General features: G+C 36.1%; 1 protein-coding gene across 4 annotated transcripts in view; it reads left to right on the forward strand.

Moving 5' to 3' along the window:
- LOC117419875 (chemokine-like protein TAFA-5) overlaps nucleotides 1-15,416 on the forward strand; it is a 190,709-nt gene that overhangs the window by 22,200 nt on the left and 153,093 nt on the right. The window contains exon 1 of one of the 4 annotated variants that reach the window (XM_034033200.3): nucleotides 5,356-6,455. The exons of the other annotated variants lie outside the window; for them this stretch is intronic. Within the exon in view, the coding sequence (XP_033889091.1) occupies nucleotides 6,365-6,455 (91 nt within the window). The 5' untranslated portion in view covers nucleotides 5,356-6,364. Of the gene's footprint in view, nucleotides 1-5,355; nucleotides 6,456-15,416 lie in introns of those variants that run through there. 4 annotated transcript variants of the gene reach the window in all.

A 15,416-nucleotide genomic window follows, 5' to 3' on the forward strand; every position in this document is an offset into this window, starting at 1 on the left:
GATGTACATTAAAGCAACATATAACAATAATTCACTTAACTATCTATCTAAGAGCAATGTGCAGTTGTGCATTAAAAAGACTTTGCTCTAAGAATGGCTCAGGTTCAGTTTATTAATAAGGGTTGAATAAGAAGAGTGAACACAGAAAACTGGGACACAACTAAGGGGAGTTTTTTTTTTTAAAACATCACTTTCAATATGTAATATGCAGTATGTGCCTGACTTTGCGCTCATGATTACTAAGGTTTTCCCAAGATAGTAAAGGCTGCTCACTTGGGCATTCATCCTGTTAAATACTTCTTATAAAAGAGGCCCCCCCCAAAAAAAAATAAAAGTACCACTGTAAATCTGTACAATATATGTGACCATGAACAATATATATATATATCATTTGGTTGCTTACCGTAACCCTGGTTCCCTGAAAGAGAAGACGACCACCAAGATATTACTTATGGGATATTGGCAGGTTTTCACTGACCTCTTTATATCAGAGCTGCTGATAGGCCCCTTCCTGGGGTGACGTCCTCCAGGGCCAGTGTTATCGACTGAGCTGGGGCCAGAGCAAGGGCTTGAGCCTGCTGCCAGGCCAGGGGCTCCCAACGGCGCATACGGCTCAGCCGTGCTAGCAGGGGACGTTGTGCAGGTCGTGCAAGCGTGGAATTTAGCCATGCTTGATGTCTGTATGACCCCAAGGGCGTTGTTTAAACACCAGAGGGTGTAGACCTGTGTATTGAAGCACTCATGCACCAAGGGTGCAGAAGTACCGAGGACACTGAGTGAGGTAAAATACAGTACTGGGGCACCGAGTGCAGGTGTTACTGACATGCTGGGGCGCTAAGCACCGAGGTATGGAGCATCTAAGCACCGAGGGCGCCGAAGCACCGAGAGGCACCTAGCCTTAAGTGCGTATAGTGAACACAACCCGGGGTAGTGCATAGCATACACCGGGGTGGATACACAGGCTCGAGTGGCTGCGGTAGGCAATCAGGAGAGCAGTACAGGAAAGCGCACGGTGCTGCACTAGGGTGCAGCGCGGCGATAACCTGGTCCTGGACCGCGTGCAGTCACACAACGGGGCAGCGCGTAGAGTATACCAGAGTGGAGCACAGGCTGAGGGAGCTGCGGCGTGTTAGACAGGAAGAAAAAGTGTACTACTTTTTTTTTTTTAACTGCAAAGGACTCGAACCGGCGACCTCCAGGCTATTGGGCGCATCCTACACTCCACTCGACCATGTTTTTAAATTACTTGAGATGGCTCCCAATTCAGGTGGGACCCCGAATTCTCTGGTCCGATTTCACTCCTCGGGCTGACCTGAATTCTAAAGTCTGAATTTGGGCTGGGAGGAAATTACATCACTGTGGTGCAGAACTAATTTATTTTAACGTTTTGTTTTGTTTATGGACCAGAAAAAATGCTTAACATAAAAAGAACAGGCCTACTACAGTAACAGGCTCAGTTTACAGTGCCTCTGGGTTTCTGATCGCATCAGATCAATTCCAGATTTTTTAAATCCTTTGATGGAAATGTCCAGTCTACGTTTAATGTTTTCAAGCAAATTGGCTTCATCACTGCCATTCTCATATCCACTTTGACATCTAACACATTGTTTCCCTTGTCCAGCACTTATTTCCCTGTTCTGCATACCAGTCTGCCAGAGGTATATGCACTGCATTAAACACATGCGAAAGAATATCTAGATGGATTTATCTTTTAAATAATTGACAATTTGACTGTAATACCGTCTGCATTGCACATCCTGCCCAACTCGAGTTCTGGGAGAATTCAGACCAATTCAAGCACACTCGAGTCCACTCGAGTGGGCTGTCCATGGAAACGAGTTAATAGATGGGGAGGGCTGGGGAGGCAACCACAGATATACAGTATTTATTTTTTTTTGAGAAAGATTTTAGTTTAGTACTAAAGCATGTGGCAAGAATAATAAAGTACAGCATATTCAAGGCTTGTCAGAAAAAGAAAAAAAAATTGCAACAATTCGTCACTTCCTTCCTTTTTGTCTGTCGATCAGTAATCAGCAATGCAGAGGCTGTTGACCATTGCTGCCATTGTAGCAGATAATATTGTTTATTATCTGACAAAGGGTGGAAAACAAAGATTATATATTTGTGATATAAATGTTAGAATCTGTTCATTTTTTAAATTGTTTTATTGTAGTAAAGTTTATTTTGAGGACATAAATTAAGTTTGATATTCATTAAACTGTTCAAGTCTTAGTGTTGCAATGTATTAAACTGTAGTTTATTAAAAAAAGACAACTGTGAATAAGACCTACTTTACATAAATCACTGCAGAAGTAAAACAAAACAACATGCATAACATTTTATTTCAGACATGTCAGATAAAGGTATAGGCCACCAGAAAACAATTTAAGTGGTTGGATATACAACCGTAGTTATATCTTTGATAGCGAAACAGGCTTAAAACTAAAATGGTATTCAGGGGTCATCATAGCATTTGCACTGTTCCTGCTATTTATGGATTTTCTTGAAAATAAGTAGAAACCAAGTTTATACCTAACTGTGTTACTGTACAACATTATTTGCAAATCGGGTCATTGATTCTACAATAGGAAAGGCCAAAGCAGAAAATGGGTCTACAGTATTATTATTATTATTATTATTATTATTATTATTATTATTATTATTATTATTATTTATTTCTTAGCAGATGCCCTAGAATAATAATTGTTGATTAACTGAAGAGTTAAACATGTGTGAATATGGCCTATCAAAATTCAGTTTTTAGTCTTAGTCTGAAATAGGCTCAGGGACTTTTCTCGGCAACGTGTGCACTCTTCCTCTTCATCTTTGGCTAGGGCTTTTGTGTTTCATTAATACTGCAACACATGTATTTCCCCAAAGTATAATTCAAAATGTTTCTTATTACGTGATTTGTAGTGCTTTATTTAATTCTAGCCTTTGATCCGGAGGGATGGGAGGAAACTGATGAATAGAAAAGGAACTGATGAGTAGAAATTTGCTCTGAAGGCGTACGGGTTGTGCGTAGTGCTGAAGTGACAGCTCCCGCAAAGGGTTACCCATAATACCGAAACGTAGCTTATATTGTGCACAAGGTAAGATAAATATTCATTTGACATCAATAGTGTTAAATTTGTTTTGTAATTTTAACAATTGTTCAGTTTTTGTAATAGTGTAAGACCACTACTTAAATACAATCACATTACAATATTAATGGAACTAATTGTGCATACTTACATTATTACACAAACACCACAGTATATAGATGAAACAGACTACACTCAAAGTCCTAACTGGGAACAAGTGTTAGCTTTGATACCTACCTTCAAGTACAAATAGCTTAAGTAATTCTATGTACTGTTGCCTGAATTTGATCAAATAATCTTTTTCATTTACATTTTTTATATTAAACTAGTTTTACATTTTTTTTATTTTTATTACGGGTCATTATTAATTTACAGTATGTAGTACATGACATGTGCACATAATTCATACATATTATGAACGTTTAACTACTGTATGTATTTTACTATCACATTTTTGCCATGCCAGCAGTGTTTTAATAGATCATATGCTCGGTTTCCAAAGTTAATGAGAAGAAAATACAGTGAACCTGGTCTAACGGATGTGGATACCATCTGAGTGTATGTTATAAATCACAGAAAGTATTTGCAAGCATGTTGTTTAGTTATGTATTTTGCTCCAGTGCAAGTCATTAGTTGTGAGATGATCTCGGCTGGCAGAGCAGAAATGAGACTCTCAATTAGGCGTAGGCTAACGCAAATGCTTCGGGCCAAAAATCGAAATATATGAATTATCTTTACTTTGGATAATATAAAAAATGCATAAACCGGGACGTGGTCTATAGATACAATTCATAGACATTTTAATAAGAAGAATGTTTGATATTTGGTTTGCTTCCTATTATAATTACATGATAATGTAGCATGTGTCTTGAAGGGGGATCAGTTCATTACAAAAGGTGATGACGACCCCCTCATCCATCTACAATAATAAGGTAGAGTATAGAGTAACCTTTTGTTAAGAATCGTGCTACCTTTGTCAGATTCACAGGATTGATCTTTCATCCATGACCCCAGTACTTGGACATTATTATTCACGATCACTCAAAGTCGCATGCTATAATTATAAAATCGCTTTAGGTAAATGTTTGGTAAATTAGTAATTGTGTTTATTTGTTAATATCCCTTGATGTATGCTTTGATGAATCCCCCTTTTCTGGAATGTTATGGGGAGGAATTAAGCATTTTTGTTTTTCCAACTTAATTTTTTAATTTATATTTCTGTGCAAAACTGTTTAAATTGATTTCTTAAGAGTTGCTATTCATAATAAAATCTATTGGTGGCGCTAGAGCTTCAGTTCAGTTGGGGAAATATCAGCAGTAAGCTAACCGGCTCGTTGTAGTAACGCGCTAATGACCGCATGTAGTGTTGTTAATTGACAAGATGATGAACTGTATTGCATCAATGTATTTTGAAAGTAAATGTTTTATTTTAATTACATGCGCTCATTGCTATGGCCTAAGGAGTCGACACAAAAACTGTAGGTGGGTAAACGATAGGTATTTTAGAGGGGGTATAAGTACACTACAAGTACACTGTCCTGTATGCAGATGTGAGAGGACTTCGTCACACTGTAGGGTAACACCACGGATTACCAATTCTGTCTAAAAGAGTTCAGTTGTGTTAATAGGATTTTAACATTAATTGTACTTACGCTTAAAGATAAGCAAAAATGCGCAAGTAATACACTTTTTCTTTAACTGCGTTTTCTTTAAAACACGAACACAACAACGACTGTTATTAGTATCTTTCCATCTAAATCTCACCACCAGTCTCTCAATATGAGCCACATAGAGCACTGTATTAAATGAGACAAGAAGACATAACATTTGCTATTTAACTCGCACTCAGTATGAAAATAAATGAAGTAGCATGTTTTTAGCAACACAAAAAATAAAACATATATTGAGAGGCGTTTGTCAAAAAAAAAAAACGTTTATAAGATTATATTCTATATATTCTTTACTGTAATCACGTGCACTACTGTCTTTAATCAAGGACGTATTTGTACGCTCCTGTTTTTGAACAGTAATAGATTGCTACTATCATTTCCAATACGTAAAATAATTGGAAATTTAAATCGCATGTAGAGAACACTGATCATGGCTGTATCATTAACTAAGTAGTATTGGCTCAGATGCTCACAAACCCACTCATTTGGCGGCTTCTTTTGCAATGATTTGCTTGTTATGTGAAAATATTTAAATATATTCATGTATAATTATTTTAAACAATGTGGCACTGGATGGAGTCAGTAGTGGGCAATCGCATCAAGTGATGTCTGGGAATGCTTGAAGGGCTACGCATTTCTGTGACGTCAGCTTGAGAGTGGAGCGAAAGTCAGGCTAGGATCGGCTGCGTTTAAATAACAGGGGCAAGCCTGGGAAGCTGGCAAAGAGCAAGAAATCAGGGACAGATCAGCCTGCAAGAAACTGAGCATTAATTACTGTTGAAGAGTAAATTAGAAAAGCCCCAACAACGGATTTGAATTTGATCAACCGCGGATCTGAAATAACTCCACGAAATCCTGCCTGATATGCATTTTTGTCATGTCTCCAATTAATACCAGTAGCACAACAAGATCCGAGGAAGCGTTTAATACAATGGAGCAGGTGCTGCAGAGCACACTGACTGCGATGTGCAAGAAACTAAGGGGATCTGACTGAAACTGGAGCATGTTGGAATGCAGTTGTTTTTCAAAAGACATTCTCATGCGGAAAACAGCAGACAAAACTAATTTAAGAACTGCTGCTGAGGGGCATGGTGAAAGAAGTCTCATCTTATCGCCCCTAATGATCTGTAATGCAGTATATATTGAAGAAATACCTGAGCTCTGTGAATTTAAAGTGCTGTGAGCTGCTTCAATACGTGAATTAAGTAAGAAAGAAGAAACAATAACACACAAACTGACAAAGGAAGGCAGAAAAGCAGTTGGAAAACCACGGAAATGCGATGAGATGCTTTCAGCTTCAGATTTTAATTCTGCCAAATAAGACTGAAAACATTTTACTGGACAGCGATTTTATAACATTCATCACAAACTGGGCAACATATGATGAACATTTAAACGACATTAATGGATCCCTCATTTTTAGTTTTCATTTTAACTTCGTAGACGGACAAAAGGATTCGGAGATAACTGGCCTTTTTTTAAATCTTTTTTTCGGGGGGTGGGGGGGGGAGGACCAACTGAACTCAACTCAACTCTGAAAAGAATGGAGTCTTCATGCATAATTTGAAGATCACTTTTTTTTTTTTTTTTTAAATTGCGTTTCACACCACGATGCAGCTCCTGAAAGCTGTGTGGGCTTTAGCTGGAGCGGCAATCTGCTGTTTCGTTATTTTTGTGATCCACTCACAGTTCCTTAAAGAAGGTAATCCTTGTTTAATTATACAACGCTTTTGGCTCTGTGTTTGTTTGAAAATTGTGCTACAGACAGTTATGCAAAATCACGGCAGTTGCGACAGGATGAGCGTTACCAGGCAAAATGCATGTCCTGTGCTGCACGTGTATTTATACAATTTCTAAAGTAAATCATACGAATAAATAATTCTGGGTGTGGGGGGAGTATACAGTAAGAACGCTATTCAAACAAACAATTATACAGTTTCTCTAACAACAATCTTTTTTTGGTGACAACAAAACACATCTTAATTGATGTATTTTGGTAAACTATTGCAAACAGTGCACGACTGTAACATCAATCAAATCTTTTAATTTCATTAAAAACAAACATCACAGGATAACAATGATATTGCATAACAAATCAAATCGGCAGTAAGATGGGGAACTGTGATTAGCTTAGTGGGTGAAAATGTAACCGAGAATCTTATTATAAAGTTAATCCTGTTCAATTTATTTATCAAGGTATTCTTCAATAGATGGCACTAGAGTCCTACCAAAGGGCAACGCTGAGGTCAAAGTGTAATCATTTTGATTTTATTATAGACGTATTTCCCCAAAACTGACATGTTGGAAAATCTAACGTTTCTGCAGATAATAATGTTAACGTGTAATATATTATTCTTTCAAGCACACAATGATCTAAAGAAAATGATCTGATAAGCTATCCTAAACAGAGCAGCATCAACACCTACATTGCTTGGAGATATATATATATATATATATATATATATATATATATATATATATATATATATATATATATGAGTTTAATTGCAGGCCACATAGTGTTTGTGAAAATAAGGGAACAAACGTCTAAAATGTGTGTGTTGAAATTACACTGAACATGATCTGACCATAATAAAATATAGACGGTTGTACTCGCATATCTGATAAAGTACAAGAGTAAAAGGTGCTACACTATTGTCGATTTTTATTAATTATTATTTATTTATTAGCAGACTCCCTTATCCAGGGCGACTTCCAATTGTTGCAATTATCAAATTTTTTTTTTTTTTTTTACATAGTTACCCATTTATACAGGTGGTTTTTTACTGGAGCAATCTAGGTAAAGTACCTTGCTCAAGGGTAGAGCAGCAGTGTCCCCCACCTGGGATAGAACCAACAACCCTCTGGTCAAGAGTCCAGAGCCCTAACCACTATTCCACACTGCTGCCATTGTCTGCATAATCTTGCAGTTGTAGCTTAAATAATTTGGGACACAATACTTTTTTTTTTTTTTTTTTTTTTTTTTTTAATGCATATCAATACACAAACATTTGCATTGTTCTGCATGATTGATCTGATGATTGCAATAATATTGAATGGTTTGGCCTTTCTAATGAGATTGGTTATTATATTATTGCATTTCCCTGTTATAAAATGTTGCTGACAGTTTGCTTGAAAAATGAAATACAAAATTGACATTAAACTACATTTAGCACCACTGTAGTCATTAAATGCATACTCAATTTTAAATTATTACAAGAAAACAATAAGCAAAAAAACAAACAAAAAAACAGATTGAATGACAATAGTTTGATACTGCAGTTGGTAGGCCTTGATTTGAAAATTAACTTGGGCCACAGTTTAAAAAGTCATAGCATGAAAGATCATATGACTAGTTAATATATATATATATGGTTGTTTTCATGTAAGAGTTGAAATAATTTAAACATGTTATAGTTGTTAGTTTGTCAGTTTTCATTTGTGTCTTGTTTTTGCATAGGTTCAAATAAATAATTGAAAGACATGGAGACATTCCAAAAGGAAACTATATTTAAAAAAACAAAAAAAAAAACAGCAACCAAAGAAACATACTTTTGGTTCTGTAGAGAAGTTCAAATTAATTGTTAGGCAGTGCAGTACTGGCAGCCTGAGCAGGATAAGCACAATCAACACTTGTTCATGGATGTGGGAAGTTTTTTAAAAGGTCATTTTTATTTCTATGTTTTGGTGGTTGCGAAGAATGGGTGTTGTGGGGTGCCATTTTTCCACACTTGGGCCTTTGTGTGAAAATGCAGGTCATTCCTTGGCTAATCCTTTCCCCAGTCCATTCTGTCTTTCAGTGTTGAAAAGGAAGGCTGAGCTGTGAAGCAAGAAAGAGGCATTGTGATATGTAATTGCAGTCCCATGCTTGTCTGATATTTGACAGAAAGATTTAGTGGGATTTCACAACTTTGTTAGCGTACTAAACATCACTAAGTATTTTTGTTTTTCAATGGGCAGGGTTAAGCATCAGTTTAAGTGGCTCTTCCGGAATATAAATAAAAATAACATTATGTTTACAAACTCTCAAACTGATTTTTTTTTTTATGAGAATGATTTGTCAAAATAGAAAACACAGTTAATAAGTTGGCTGCATCTACATGACCATCAACCTGCAATTATGATTTACTGCTGAAGGATCTGTCAGTTCATTAATAGATTGTATTAATCTTTAAAGATGTAGTACACATCTTTAGTGGCGATTAACATTAGTTTTAATAACTGCGTTATTGGTAAACCATATTCCACAAGTTTCAGTTCATAACAAATTCTTAACAAAATGTTGACGGAAATGTATAATTTCAAAAACATACATATATATATATATATGACATACTTGTATAATGCAGTTTGTACATATTTTTATATCCATAAAGTATAACTTTAGCCTACAAGTAATTAGGTTTTGCAGACTTACAAGTCTGCATGAATCATACATTATTTGCAGTTGCAATTAGGTTTATTAATCCTTCTAGAAAAGTTATTTTTTTCAATTCAAGCACTAACATTCAATTATCTATTTTTAAGGAGACAGACATATTTGAAGACATCCCTCTTTTTCATTTTTAAACAGCAACCATTGGAATAACTATAATATATTCCAAAAACATGTAGATCTTACAGCACTTTTTTTGTGAAAAGGCCAAATGTTTTGGGGCAGTAGGATGAACCTATTCAAGCAACAGTGAATTGGTTTGATTCCTATTGATAATATGGAAATTAGTTAGATCAAGTATGTTTTCATTTGTTTCCGTCTTACCTGAAATTCGGGAAACAATAAACAATCTGATGATATTTAAAGTGATGGGCAAAAGCAGACTTTTGTCTACACATTTCAGTTAAAAAATCTGCTGTTGAACTCAGGATGTTTTTTTTGCAAATTTATTGGTATTCATTATCTGATATGAAGAAAATTCTGTGAATTCCTGGATCCTGCAAGGCTGGAGGTTGTCTTTGTTTGTGATGGGAACCGCATCCACCTCCGCTGTCAGAATAGAATGGAATTGAGCTATGCTTCAGCAGTTAATACAATCCACATCTGATGGAATTCAACCTAGGTGACCTCAACATAGGTGACAGAATTAAAGTTGTTAAACCAATACTGTTAAATACTAGTAGAATTCTATGCTTTCTGATCTATATAGTGTAATAATTAAATAAAGTCATTTGGACATGCTACGGTAATGAGAGCAGTGTTATTACATTAAAATGAGTAGAAATGTGAAAAACAGAATCATTGTGCTTGTATTATAACCCTAATACAAATATTCCTTAAAATGACGAGCCTGTTTGGTGTGTAGCTAATGATAATATCCTTACCAGTGTCTATGTTTAACTAGAGATTCAAAGCCTCTTTAGAAGCACATGTAGACCACGTAAGAAGGATTTAGACTTTTTTCTTTTTACTTGAAGTGGTTAGGGCTTAAGTGACATAACAATATTAATTTGGCCTGAAGTACTTAATGTTCTTTAGTAGAGACATGCAAATGAGCTTACTTTTAACATACCTGAAAAATGTTTTATATAACTTGTGCCCACACTTGTTGAAGATTTCACTAATTGCTAACTAAAAATAAGTAGGCTAAGATGATTTAAACATGTTCCACAGTCTCTTGTCACAATCTTATTTACATGGTTCTATCATTTAGTATTTTTCTAGTGAAAGTGACTTGAACCCTCAAAATACGGTTGCTACCTTTTCCACAGACCAAACCCAGACGTATTTCTCAGTCAGCCTAGCTCTATCAAAACTGCAATACAGTTTAACACAATACCACCAGATCTCGGTACAAATCAATAAGCATGCAGTATACACAGTATTGTGCTCTTGATATTTCAAACAATCAAACTTGCAAGCCAGAAAAATAGTAGCTATATCATGGTAGGCTAGAGGCTAATCTTACCTGAGACAAGTAGCTGTGGTGATGAGTAATGCTGTAGTAAATCAATGCAATTTTTGAAGAGATGATCCTGTTTTGTTTTTTTGTTTTTTGTTTGACAAATAATTTTGTAAAAAGCCTGAAAAGCTCGTTAATAAATATTAATAAACCTTATTAATAGATGTTAAAAACTACGGCACTATTGGTTGTGTGTTGGTAAAAAGAGACAAAATGAGTCAAAATGTACTCAAATTTGATTTGGGTTTTTCAGTGTTACTAATGGCTACCGCTAAATATGCAATGTTTATACGTACACGCATGCATATATGTGGTTTAATTACCATTATATAGCGTAAGTAACCCATATTTTACTGTACAGGTTATGTATTTAATCACACACAGATCAATGTAATGTAAAGCATTATTCAAATGCTGCTGGCACAGTAGAATGTACAGATCAGTACTAAACACATTTCTAATAAGATAGTGGAAATCCTTTAAGCAAAATTAAGTATTAGATTTGCTACCTTAGTAGATTTTAACAGTTTTTGAATTGGCATTTATCACTTAGTACATTCACAAAGAAAAATATCGGTTTATTTCTACTTTTAATTTAAAAAACATTTCACTACATGTTTACTTAATGAAATGTGTCTGCTAACACAGTATCCAATTTGCAGTAACTAGTTATATCATCTGCAATGTCACTGCAGCAACTTGGAAAACAACAAAGAAGGCCTTCTAAAAATGAGTTACAATATGTATCGTTCATATATGGCTGTGACAGAAATACAGTGATTCTTGGTAGTAAACCTCCCTCCCTCCCTGTGAGGGCGCTAAGCAGCGAGAACAGAGTTCCCTGGACAGGCTGGCCTGACAATTCTTTCCCAGGGTTCAAGGGAAGTCGGTCCATCTAGAAAGGGGGTGGGACTCTGTTGCATTAGCGCATTGACCCGGAAGGGAAACGACGTGGCAGCTGCAGATTGGAGGGGCGGTTGCACTCGTTTACCAAGGGGTCATGTGTGACGGCATAAAAGGGGAAGGAGAAATTCAATCTCTTCCTTCGCTTTGGGTTTTGAACCTGTAAGGACTGTGTGAGACCCCTGGAGAAATAACCTAGCGTGAGTGTTTTGTTTTGTTTGTCTGTATTTGTCTTGTTTTGTAAATTACTAGATGGCTAACACGATTCCGGAGCTGTCGCGAGGGCCAGCACAAAGCCGGAACAACACTGCACTACTGTCACTGATAAACTGTATCACCCACCACGAGCACTACTGCACACACCCAGGACTGGTGACCGCGTTGGTATTATTGTGGGGCAGATATTTTTGTTTATTGTTTGGGACTGCAACCCGTTGTTATTTACTCCATGCAATACACATTGTTGTGTATTGTCCGGGTCCTATTATTTGGTCACCAGACCTGGATACAATAAAATCCATTTCCAACTGGATTATAACTCTCTTTGTCTGTTTAGTTATGCACTGCATCACTCCTGCACCTGTATCCACTTAACCACTTTGCCACAATGGCCCTTCAATGTTAAGATACCAGTAATTGGAAAGGATTACTAACTGCAGTACACTTTAACGATAGGCATTTGCTAACTCTCAGTTTTAAAACTTAGCTGTGGTTCATTAACATAACACAGTGGAATGAGCACAGTATCATGTAGTAATTGTAGGACAGTATTGCACGTGTGAAAACTTTAACAATAAAGCCGAAACTAAAACACCTTAAATTTAAAACTAGTTAATAGACTAACAAGTCCAGAGCGAGTTCTGTAGTGCTCGTGGTGAAATAAAATTTACTCATGCACAGTGGTGAAGTGTCTGGTTTTTTGCTGGCCTGTAGCAACAGCTCTGGATCGTGTTAGCTGTCTGTGAACAGGATGGCTTTGCAGGGGTGACATCAGACCAGATTCAAAACAAGGAATGGCGGGGCAAAACTGAAGCACGACGGCGCTCAGCATGTTTACTTTAAATAATTAAACAAAAGAGTTTAACAAAACAAAACACCAAACAAAAAGGCACAAGGGCCAAACAAACAAACAGAAACAAGTAGTATGCTGGTTGCATATGTAGGAATTGTTTACTTCTCTTCAAGGTTTACTTTCCTTTTACCACCTGTCTTGTTCCGCCTCTCAAACACACTTCCCCGTGCAGCCAAAGCTGCAGGTCTTTTATATTCTGGGGTTAACTAGCTAGTAATTATCATATTACCCCTCGGCCATAGTCTGCATGTGTTTAATAAGGATGCGTGACTGTCAGCTAGTTAAATAATCAGTAGCTGATCAGTCACGCATCCTCACAAGGTTTCTAAAAAATAAACACAAAACAATAACAAATAATACTGGCTTTCGCAAGCATATATACAAATAAATCATAATATAAATAAATAATAAACAAATGGGCGGGCCACTATCCCACACTGTCTAATAAATAACAAACAGTACAATTGGACGATACAAACAAACAAAACACTCACGGTTATTTTCCACTCATCCTTCAGCGGTTCTCTCTTAACCATTACAAAGGAAAAGATCACCTAGCCACGTCCCCTTTTGTACCGTCAGTCACGCCCCATTGGTTAGCGAATACAACCGTTTCTTCTCCAATCCACGGTTATTTATTTATTTATTTGACTATTTGCTAAACTAAATTTGAATAGATAGCTTGAATGTGTAGGTCAGCACAGCAGACAACGTTCAAAGAGTATGTACTAAAACAGAGATTTTCTTTCATCAAGCAGAAATAAAGTAAAATAGATTACTGTATCTGGTACAGAGATGAAACGTAGTTTGAACAGTAACATTCGAGGTCCTTGACCAGAGATTAGGGACCTCATATTGACCTATCAGGTTAAATGAAATCTTCAGTCCATTTTTCAAATCTATGTTAAGATCAGTGCTCCTGCCCGCGCCCACTTCTAGGCAAGAAACAAAGGCTGAAAGAAATTAGAACACCTACTGCATCACAAGAGCAGTGAAATCCTGGAGATGTATTTAATTTCTCTACGGTATCACTGTCATTGCATCATTTTCTAGTTAAAACCATTTGAAAAATGCAAAAAGGATAATTTAACTTGAAGAATTGCATAGGAAACTTATATTTGAAAAATGTAATTTCTTATGCAGTTGCCTGTACCTGATTAAACTGCTTTTAGAAGCATACTCTGTAGAAAACCTGCATGCTGGGAAGAAAATTGTCCTTACAAATTACAAATGGATGTTCTTCTTAAATGTTCAGAGGAAAAACATCTTGTAATTTAGTTTTGAGTGGGCAGACAATACACATTTGTTAATGTATGGTGACCCAAAAGTGCACTACAAAAAACCAAATACAAAAAAGCATGACGACAATAAAAACTATGACGGAAATGAAAATGGGCAGCATTTCTGTCATGCTTTTTTATTTCCTTCATGCTTTTTTGTATTCACCACCCTTTCAAGATGCTGCCCATTTTTAGATATGCCTGCACTTTAAGATGACACTGACTTGCGCATTTGGGCCCCCGAAGTAATGTGTTTTTGTGCTGTTGTTCACAATTTATTAATTTTTTTTTCATGACCAGTTTTCAACTTTTTAGCTGGCAATCAGAATTAAATTAATTTGCATTGTGAAGTGTTTGCTATTTTTATGAATATTTATTTCCCTGTATATATTATTGATCCAGCGGCACATTTTGAATGCCAAATAGAAATTTAAATATCAACCGTAACAAAAAAATTGATGGGGAGAGAGAGATGAGGTTACGTTTTATACACTAGACAGGTTTCATGGTGTAGATAGAGACATTAATATGGAGTGAATGATCCCCTCCTGTCTTTTTTCTTTTTAGTATGCGGTTTTAATTAATTGTACAGTCATGATTCTGCTTACTTGACACACATATAAACAGAAATGTTCTCCACATCAGAATAATTTAAGTGTTATCCTGCTACAACTAACTTTATTTGGGTTAGTGTGTCCAGCCAATGTCCACTTTCCAGAGAACTTAGAATATTATCTGTGTAGGGATGCTATCAACAGAATTTCATTATTGTTGAATTGTGCTCTGTAACCCTAATGTTTCATTTAAAACAGTTATATTATAATGTACTGTACATACATTTCACTGTAAGTGATAGCAATTGTATTCATTATAATTAGTTTGCCAAAAAAAACCCAAACTGGACGAGAGTGTTATATTTTTTTTAAATGTAATTTTTTTTTAGAAGTTGGTTATTCAGGATACAATAAGATGCAAGCACCATCCATTCATAGGGACATCCTGGCAGTAACAGCTAGACATGTCACAACAAAATAAAACAAAAGACAATGAATCTCCATTTAAAAACAAAACTACACAAACTTAACACATTATTCTAAGCACATGATTCTGTGAATGCAAAATAATGGGAATCCTGAAATCTGGGGACATTCCATAACACCCCTAGGACCATAGCCAGTGTTTGTGGGGACCAGGAGATTAGTCCAATAAGGAGCAGTCCTAGATTTTTACATGACATCACATTCTAGGAATAGGCCAGTTATACCACAATTACTTTGACTCATGTTTTATCCTATATCAATTTTAGCAGTGAAATTAAGACATCACTCAGCCCTCTAGTTTTATTTTCAGTTTTTGGAATGTTATTAAAATTGAAGTCGATATAATAACCCTTTATATTCAGGGTAAAACATGCTGATAGTGCTGGGAACTAGTAACTTTATTCCCGAACTCAACAAAGCCAATAACATTCTCACTGGCTCAGACTTCATTTCTTCATTAATTTCAAATGG

The sequence above is a fragment of the Acipenser ruthenus genome, chromosome 14 (assembly GCF_902713425.1).
Source record: "Acipenser ruthenus chromosome 14, fAciRut3.2 maternal haplotype, whole genome shotgun sequence".
NCBI lineage: Eukaryota > Metazoa > Chordata > Actinopteri > Acipenseriformes > Acipenseridae > Acipenser > Acipenser ruthenus.